Source organism: Melospiza georgiana, chromosome 32 (genome assembly GCF_028018845.1).
Source record: "Melospiza georgiana isolate bMelGeo1 chromosome 32, bMelGeo1.pri, whole genome shotgun sequence".
NCBI classification, from domain to species: Eukaryota; Metazoa; Chordata; class Aves; order Passeriformes; family Passerellidae; genus Melospiza; species Melospiza georgiana.
In genome coordinates, this window is record NC_080461.1 from 408,984 (window position 1) to 418,528 (window position 9,545).

The 9,545-nt window shown below is 61.3% G+C and overlaps 1 protein-coding gene across 1 annotated transcript; it reads right to left on the bottom strand.

Moving 5' to 3' along the window:
* Positions 1-101: 101 nt before the first annotated feature.
* Positions 102-9,545, bottom strand: EMC10 (ER membrane protein complex subunit 10). Its single transcript, XM_058042621.1, has 7 exons — positions 9,435-9,545; positions 8,214-8,271; positions 6,717-6,829; positions 4,967-5,071; positions 3,160-3,341; positions 1,763-1,856; positions 102-212 (listed from the first exon to the last, which is right to left on the bottom strand). The coding sequence occupies exons 1-7, from the start codon at positions 9,543-9,545 to the stop codon at positions 102-104; spliced, it is 774 nt and encodes a 257-aa protein (XP_057898604.1).

Consider the following 9,545-nt stretch of genomic DNA (forward strand, 5'->3'; position numbering starts at 1 on the left):
CACACCCAGATTTAGGGTCTCACACAGATTTTGGGGGTCTCACACAGCTTTATTGCCCACCCCCCACACTGGGGGGTCCGGGGGGGATTTCGGGGGGGGTCTCACCTGACCCCTGCCCCTCCCCCGCCCCCCGTGCCCCCCCCCTGCGCCCCCCCTGCGTCGGGGGCTCCAGACATCATGAGGAAGAGCACGATGGGGATGATGTACATCCACTGCGGGGAAAGGGGAGGGGGTCAGCATAAAATCAGCCCCAAAATCACCCAAAATCCAGCCCAAAACACCCCCAAAATAAGCCCAAAATCAGCCCAGGTCACCACAAAATCAGCCCCAAAATCACCCCAAAATCAGCCCAAATTCAGCCCCAAAACGACTCCAAAATCAGACCCAAATAACCCTAAAATCCACCTCAATACCCACCCCAAAATAAGCCCAGGTCACCCCAAAATCAGCCAAAAATCCACCCCAATACCCACCCCAAAATAAGACCAGATCACCCCAAAATCCATCCCAAAATCGCCCCCAAATCAGCTCAAAAATCAGCCCCAAATCACCCCCCCAAAATCATCCCAAAATCCACTCCAAAATCACCCCCAAAACCACCCCAAAATCAGCCCATATCACCCCAAAATTCACCCCAAAATCCACCTGAAGCCACCCCTAAAAACAGCCCATTTCACCCCAAAATCCACCCAGATCACCCCAATATCAGCCCCAAAATCCACCCCAAATCAACCCAAAATGTGCCCCCAAAATCAGCCCAAAATTACTCCTAAACCCACCCAAAATCTGTCCATATTACCTCCAAATCAGCCCCAAATCACCCCAAAATTCACCTCAGAATCAGCCCAAATCCACCCCAAAATCACTCATCCCAAATTCACCTCAAAATCCACCCCAAAATCAGCCCAGATCACCCCAAAATCAGCCCCAAATCACATCAAAATCACCCCAAAATTCACCCTAAAATCAGCCCAAAATCCACCCCAAAATTCACCCCAAAACCCACTCAAAATCAGCCCCAATATCAGCCCAAATCACCCGAAAATCCACCCAAAATGAGCCCAAATCACCCCAAATATCCACCCCAAAATCAGCCCAAATAACCCCAAAATTCGCCCCAAAATCACCCCAAAATCAGCCAAAATCACCCCAAAATCAGCCCAAACTCCCACCCCAAAATTATTCAAAATCAGCCCCAAATAACTGCAAAATCACCCCAAAATCCATCCCAAATCAGCCCCAAATCACTCCCCCCAAATCCCCCCCAAATCAGCCCCAAAACAACCCCAGAACACCCCAAAATCACCCCAAAATCAGTCCAGACCACCCCAAAATCCCCCCAAAATCCACCCCAAAATCAGGTGGTTTTGGGGTGTCAGGGTGGGATTTTGGGGTGTCAGGGAGGATTTTAGGAGGCCCCAGATGGTTTTTGGGGTGCCCAGGTGTTTTTGGGGTGTTCCAGGTGGTTTTTGGGGTGTCCCTCACGTATTTGGCGAAGAAGGATTTCAGGATGCTTTTTGGGGTGTTCCAGGTGCTTTTGGGGTGTCCCAGGTGGTTTTTGGGGTGTTTTTGGGGTTTCAGGGCTGGTTTTGGGGTGTTTCTGGGGTGTTTCTGGGGTTTCAGGGCTGGTTTTGGGGTGTTTCTGGGGTGTTTCTGGGGTGTTTTTGGGGTTTCAGGGTGTTTTGGGGTGTTTCTGGGGTGTTTTTGGGGTTTCAGGGCTGGTTTTGGGGTGTTTCTGGGGTGTTTTTGGGGTGTCCCTCACGTATTTGGCGAAGAAGGATTTCTGCTCCTGGGGGTTGCGGGCGCGCTGGGCCTGCTCCTGCTCCAGGTGCCGGATGAAGGCGGCGGTCTCGGGGCTGGGGACACCAATGGGGACATTGGGGACACCAATGGGGACACACAGGGGACATCTCCCCATGTCCCCCCTGTCCCCATGTCCCCCATGTCCCAGTGTCCCAGTGTCCCCCCATCCCCTTGTCCTTCCCATGTCCCCACATCCCCCCCTGTCCCCGTGTCCTTCATATCCCCACACATCCTCCATGTCCCCGTGTCCCCCCATGTCCCCCCATGTCCCCCCATGTCCCCATGTCCCCTGTCCTCCCTGTCCCCTGTCCTGCATCGCCCCGTGTCCCCCCGTCCTCTGTCCCCTGTCCCATTTCCCTGTCCCCATGTCCCCCTGTCCACATCCCCTGTCCCCATCCCGTGTCCCCCTGTCCCCCTGTCCTGTGTCCCCCATGTCCTCATGTCCCCCCATGTCCCCACATCTCCCATGTCCCCCTGTCCCATGTCACCCTGTCCCTCACATCCCCACACATCTCCCCCATATCCCTGTGTCCCTCTCTGTCCCCATACCCTGTCCCCTGTCCAGTGTCCCTTGTCCCCTCTCCTGTGCCCCCCCGTCCCCATCCCCTGTCTCCTGTCCCCCTGCCCCCTCCTGTCCTTGCCACTGTCCCCATTCCCTGTTCCCATGTCCCCCCTGTCCCCTGTCCCTGTCCCCCAAGCCCTGTCCCTCACATCCCCACACATCCCCCCCATATCCCCGTGTCCCCCCATATCCCCATGTCCCCCATCCCCATGTCCCCATGTCCCCCCCATGTGCCCCTGTCCCCTCCTGTCCCCTGTCCCTGTCCCCATGTCCCCCTGTCCCCGTCCCCATGTCCCCTGTCCCTGTCCCCCTGTCCCTGTCCCCTCCTGTCCCCTGTCCCTGTCCCCATGTCCCCCTGTCCCCTGTCCCCATGTCCCCCCATGTCCCCCCATGTCCCCCTTGTCCCCGTGTCCCTCCCTGTCCCCATATCCCCATGTCCCCGTGTCCCCCCATGTCCCCATGTCCCCCCATGTGCCCCTGTCCCCTCCTGTCCCCTGTCCCTGTCCCCCTGTCCCTGTCCCCTCTTGTCCCCTGTCCCTGTCCCCATGTCCCCCTGTCCCTGTCCCCATGTCCCCCCCGTCCCATGTCCCATGTCCCCCCATGTCCCCCCATGTCCCCATGTCCCCCCCATGTGCCCCTGTCCCCTCTTGTCCCCTGTCCCTGTCCCCATGTCCCCCCCTGTCCCCCCCGTCCCTGTCCCCATGTCCCCCCCTGTCCCATGTCCCCCCATGTCCCCCCCTGTCCCATGTCCCCCCATGTCCCCCCCATGTCCCCCCTGTCCCCGTGTCCCTCACGTGGCGGCCGGCTGGGGCTGTCTCAGTGCCACCGAGGTGTTGAACATCTCCAGGTGCTCGTCCTCAACCCAGGTGCCCCTGCAGGTGCCAGGGGCGGCCACCACGCCCAGGGCCACCACGTGCCCGGCCACGTCCAGGTGCAGGGACAGCTGGTCCGACAGGTGCGACTCCAGCAGGGCACACTGGGGACATGGGGACACGTCAGGGGACACGGGGACATGAGGGGACATGAGGGGACATGGGGACACGGGGACATGAGGGGACATGGGGACATGAGGGGACACGGGGACATGAGGGGACATGAGGGGACATGGGGACACGGGGACACGTCAGGGGACATGGGGACATGAGGGGACATGGGGACACGGGGACACGGGGACACGTCAGGGGACATGGGGACATGAGGGGACATGAGGGGACATGGGGACATGAGGGGACATGGGGACACGTCAGGGGACACGGGGACACGAGGGGACATGGGGACACGAGGGGACATGAGGGGACATGGGGACACGGGGACATGAGGGGACATGGGGACATGAGGGGACATGGGGACACGGGGACACGGGGACACGTCAGGGGACATGGGGACATGAGGGGACATGAGGGGACATGGGGACATGAGGGGACATGGGGACACGGGGACATGTCAGGGGACATGGGGACATGAGGGGACACGAGGGGACATGGGGACACGAGGGGACATGGGGACATGAGGGGACATGGGGACACGAGGGGACATGGGGACACATCAGGGGACATGGGGACGTGTGAGGGGACATGAGGGGACATGAGGGGACATGGGGACGTGTGAGGGGACATGAGGGGACATGAGGACGTGTGAGGGGACATGAGGGGACATGAGGGGACATGGGGACACGGGGACATGAGGAGGTGTGAGGGGACATGAGGGGACATGGGGACACGGGGACATGAGGGGACATGAGGACGTGTGAGGGGACGTGAGGGGACATGGGCACAGGGACACACGAGGAGACACAGGGACACGTGAGGGGACAGGGGGACACGGTGATTGTGGCACAGGGACATGAGGACACAGGATGCGGTGGCACGGGGACATGTGAGGGGACAGGGACACGGGGACATGGGTGACGGTGGCAGGGAAACACGGGGACACAGGTGATAGTGGCACAGGGACCTGTGAGGGGACACGGGGGACACGGGTGACAGTGTCACAGGACACATGAGGGGGCAGTAGCATGGGGACACATGAGGGGACACAGGGACACGGGTGACAGTGCCCCAGGGGACACATGAGGGGACACGGGGACACGGGTGACAGTGCCACAGGGGACACATGAGGGGACACGGGGACACAGTGGGACACAAGGGGACAGGGGCACAGGGTGAGGGCACTGAGGGGACAACGGGGGGGACACAGGGAGGGTGACAGGGACATGGGGGGACAATTGGGGGGGACACAGGGAGGGTGACAGGGTGTGAGGGGACACAGGGAGGGTGACAGGGACATGGGGAGGACACAGGGAGGGTGACAGGGACATGAGGGGACAAGGGGCAGGAGGACCCCGGGGTGTCCCAGGGGTGTCCCAGGTGGGTCCCAGGGGGTGACACAGGGGGTGACAGAAGTGACACAGGTCAGGGTGTCCCAGGTGTCCCCAGGGAGTCTCAAGTGTGTCCCAGGTGTCCCCAGGGGTGTCCCCAGGTGTCCCCAAGGTGTCCCCAGGTGTCCCCAAGGTGTCCCCAGGTGTCCCAGTTGTCCCCAGGGGTGTTCCCAGGTGTCCCCAAGGTGTCCCCAGGTGTCCCAGGTGTCCCCGGTGTCACTCACCGCCCTCATGAAGGAGGTGACAAACTCGGTGTCCCCGTCCTCGCCAGGGCCCAGGGGACGGCGGGGGACCCGCACCCGGTACAGCCCGTCCCGCGCTGCCACCTCCTGTGGGGACGATGCCACCTCAGTGTCACCTTATTGTCACCTCAATGTCACCCCAGTGTCACCCAGTGTCACCTAATGTCACCTCAGTGTCACCTCAATGTCACCTCAATGTCACCCAGTGGCACCCAGTGGCACCCAATGTCACCTTATGTCACCTCAGTGTCACCCAATGTCACCCAGAGTCACCCAGTGTCACTTCAGTGTCACCCAATGTCACCTCACTGTCACCTCAATGTCACCCAGTGTCATCTCAGTGTCACCTCAGTGTCACCGCAATGTCACCTCAATGTCACCCAATGTCACCCAATGTCACCTCAGTGTCACCTCAGTGTCACCCAATTTCACCCAATGTCACCTTAATGTCACCTCAGTGTCAACTCAGTGTCACCCAATGTCACCCAGCGTCACCCAGTGTCACCTCAGTGTCAACTCAGTGTCACCTCAATGTCACCCAGTGTCACCCAGTGTCACCCAATGTCACCTCAGTGCCACCCAATGTCACCCAGAGTCACCCAGTGTCACCCAATGTCACCTCAGTGTCACCTCAGTGTCACCCAGTGTCACCCAATGTCACCCAGAGTCACCCAGAGTCACCTCAGTGTCACCCAGTGTCACCCAATGTCACCCAGAGTCACCCAGAGTCACCCAGAGTCACCTCGGTGTCACCCAATTTCACCCAATGTCACCTTAATGTCACCTCAGTGTCAACTCAGTGTCACCCAATGTCACCCACAGTCACCCAGTGTCACCTCAGTGTCAACTCAGTGTCACCCAGAGTCACCCAGTGTCACCCAATGTCACCCAATGTCACCTCAGTGTCACCCAGTGTCACCCCCAGTGTCCCCTGGTATCTGTGCAATGTCCCCCCAGTGTCCCCCCAGTGTCACCTGTGTGTCACTCCAGCGTCACCCCAGGGTCACCTCCATGTCCCTTCAGTGTCCCCTACACTGTCCCCCCGTGTCCCCCTGTCCCCATGTCCGTCTGTCCCTCACCCTGAGCCGCGCTCTCTCCGTGTCCCCCCGTGTCCTGGTGTGTCCCCACGTCCCCCCCATGTCCCCCTGTCCGTCTGTCGCTCACCCTGCGCTGCACTCTCTCCTCCTCCCCCAGCGGTCCCCACGTCCCCCTGTCGCGGTCCCCATGTCCCCCTGCCCGTGTCTGTCTGTCCGTCCGTCGCTCACCCTCAGCCGCGCTCTCTCCTCCTCCCCCAGCGGTCCCCATGTCCTAGGGTGTCCCCATGTCCCCCTGCCCGTGTCTGTCTGTCCGTCCCTCACCCTCAGCTGCGCTCTCTCCTCCTCCCCCAGCGGTCCCCATGTCCTAGGGTGTCCCCATGTCCCCCTGCCCGTGTCTGTCTGTCTGTCCGTCCCTCACCCTCAGCCGCGCTCTCTCCTCCTCCCCCAGCGGTCCCCATGTCCCCCTGTCGCGGTCCCCATGTCCCCCTGCCCGTGTCTGTCTGTCTGTCCGTCCCTCACCCTCAGCCGCGCTCTCTCCTCCTCCCCCAGCGGTCCCCATGTCCTAGGGTGTCCCCATGTCCCCCTGCCCGTGTCTGTCTGTCTGTCCGTCCCTCACCCTCAGCCGCGCTCTCTCCTCCTCCCCCAGCGGTCCCCATGTCCCCCTGCCCGTGTCTGTCTGTCTGTCCGTCCCTCACCCTCAGCCGCGCTCTCTCCTCCTCCCCCAGCGGTTTCTGCGCCAGCGCCAGCGCGGGCTCGGGGCCCCAGCTCAGCGACAGCGACCCCCGGCGGCGGAACCGGGGAACGTCATCTGCGGGACGGACAGACGGACAGACACGGACAGGGGGACAGGGGACAGGGAAAGGGAGGACAGGGATGGGGATAGAGGGACAGGGATGGGGATAGAGGGGACAAGGATACAAACGGCGAGGGGGACAGGGATGGGGACAGAGGGACAGAGAGACAGACAGAGGGACAGGGGATAGGGGGTAGGGGGTAGGGGACAGCGATGGGGACAAGGACATGGGACAGGGATGGGGACAGGAACAGAGGGGACAGAGGGGACAGAGGGACAGAGGGACAGAGGGACAGGGGATAGGGGGTAGGGGGTAGGGGACAGGGATGGGGACAGAGGGACAGGGGACAGAGGGACAGGGGAACAGAGATGGGGATGGAGGACAGGGATGGGAACAGAGGGGACAGAGGGGACATGGAGACGGGACAAGGACAAGAGGGGACAGGGATGGGGACAGAGGGACATGGGGACAGCGACAGAGGGACATGGGGACAGGGGAAGGGGGGATATGGGGACATTGGGACACAGTGTTGGCACCAGGGACAGCCCAGTCCCCCTGCCCCCGGTGCCATCCCTGTGTCCCCAGTGCCACCTCCAGCCCAATGTCCCCAGTGCCACCCTGTCCCCAGTGCCACCCTGTCCCTGTACTCCCCTGTACTCCCAGTGCCACCTCCAGCCCAGTGCCCCCAGTGCCACCCCTCTCCCCATGTCCCCAGTGCCACCCTGTCCCTGTGCCCCCAGTGCCATTCCCATTCCCACATCCCCAGTGCCACCTCCATGTCCCCATGCTGCCACCCAGATCAGTGTCCCAATGTCCCCAATGTCCCCCATGCCTCCAGTGTCCCCAATCCCCTCGATGTCCCCCAGTGTCCCCAGTGTCCCTGATGTCCCCCAACATCCCCAGTGCCCCCCACTGTCCCCACTGTTCCTGATGTCCCCATGTCCCCAGTGCCCCCCACTGTCCCTCCCCACTGCTCCTGATGTCCCCCTGTCCCCAGTGTCCCCAATGTCCTGAATGTCTCCCAATGTCCCCAATATCCCCACTGTCCCCAATCTCCTCAGGGCCCCACAATGTCCCTGATGTCCTCAATGCCCTCCAGTGTCCCCAGTCCCCCTGATGTCCCCCAGTGTCCCAAATCCCCTCAATGTCCCCAATGTCCCCAATGCCCTCCAATGTCCCCAATCCCCCCAATGTCCCCAATCTCCCAATGTCCCCAATGTCCCCAATGCCCTCCAATGTCCCCAATCCCCCCAGTGTCTCCAATATCCCCAATGTCCCCAATCTCCCAATGTCCCCAATGTCCCCAATGCCCTCCAATGTCCCCAATCCCCCCAGTGTCTCCAATATCCCCAATGTCCCCAATCTCCCAATGTCCCCAATGTCCCTAGTGTCCCTCACCTAGTTCAAAGGAGTGCTCCAGGGTCAGGCTCACCCGGCAGCTCTCGGTGTCACCGGCCTGGGGGGACACGGACGGGACACGGGGGTGGCACCAGGACAGGGGCATGGTGGGGACACAGGGGTGGCACCATGGGGACACCAGGACAGGGACACCACAGGGACAACAGGGGACACCAGGGGGGTGACATGGGGGTGGCACCAGGACAGGGAGACGAGAAGGACACGAGGGTGACATGGAGGTGACACGAGGGTGACAGGGTGGTGAGACCCCCGCAGACCTCATGAATATTAATGACCAGCCCTGCGCCCTCATTAATGCTAATGAGGCTCCGCAGCCTCATCCCCCTCATGAATATTAATCAGCTGGCAGGAGCCAGAACCGCCCCTCATTAGCATTAATGAGCTGGAACCGGCGGACCCATTAATTTGAACCCGAACCCGTTAATTAATATTAATGAGGGCAGCAAACAGCCCCGCCCCTCCCAGGTAAAGGAGCTGTTTATGCTAATTAATATTAATGAGGACAGACACGTGGCCCCGCCCCTCACGAATTCAAACAAAGATGGTTTATACAGCCCCTAATTAATATTAATGAGGGACACCGCGTGGCCCCGCCCCTCGCAGCTACGGCCGCTATTGGTTGGTTCACTCCTAATTAATATTAATGAGGACATCACACGGCCCCTCCCCTCACAGATTCAAACACTACTAGTTTCCACAACCCCTGATTAATATTAATTATTAATAATAATATTTATTAAGAGCCCCTCCGGGCTACTGGCGGTTCTGTTTACATGCCCCCTAATTAATATTAATGAGAGTTCCCGGCACGGGGGCCCTAATGAACACCGAGCACCGGGTACCGAGCGCTGTCCCGGCACCGAGGCCCCCTCGATTCCCCGGTGCTCCCGGTACCAGAGCCCCCCGTGCTCACCCTGGTACCGGTACCGGTTCCACCCCGGTGATCCCGGTACCGGAGCCCACCCGGCAGAACCCCCCGGTACCGGAGCCCCGCCTGCTCCCCCTGGTGCCGGTACCGGTTCCACCCCGGTGCTCCCGGTACCGGAGCCCCCCGTGCTCACCCTGGTTCCGGTACCGGTTCCACCCCGGTGATCCCGGTACCGGAGCCCACCCGGTACCGGAGCCCCGCCTGCTCACCCTGGTGCCGGTGCCGGTTACCCACCCCCGGTTCCCCGGTGCTTCCGGAGCCCCCCTGCTCACCCTGGTGCCGGTTCCGGTGCCGGTGCCCCCCCGGCAGAGCCCCCCGGCCTCGCCCAGCGCCGCCCCCGCCGCCAGCAGCGCCAGCACCCGCAGCGGCCACGGCGCCGCCAT

Bases quoted from the DNA above. Each gene is read 5' to 3' on its own strand.
- EMC10 (XM_058042621.1), bottom strand. From the start codon at position 9,545: ATGGCGGCGCCGTGGCCGCTGCGGGTGCTGGCGCTGCTGGCGGCGGGG. The intron at 3,342-4,966 runs GTGAGTGACACC...CCATGTCCCCAG, and splicing joins TCACCTCCTTCATGAGGGCG to TGTGCCCTGCTGGAGTCGCA. The intron at 1,857-3,159 runs GTGAGGGACACG...TGGTGTCCCCAG, and splicing joins CAGCCCCAGCCGGCCGCCAC to CCCCGAGACCGCCGCCTTCA.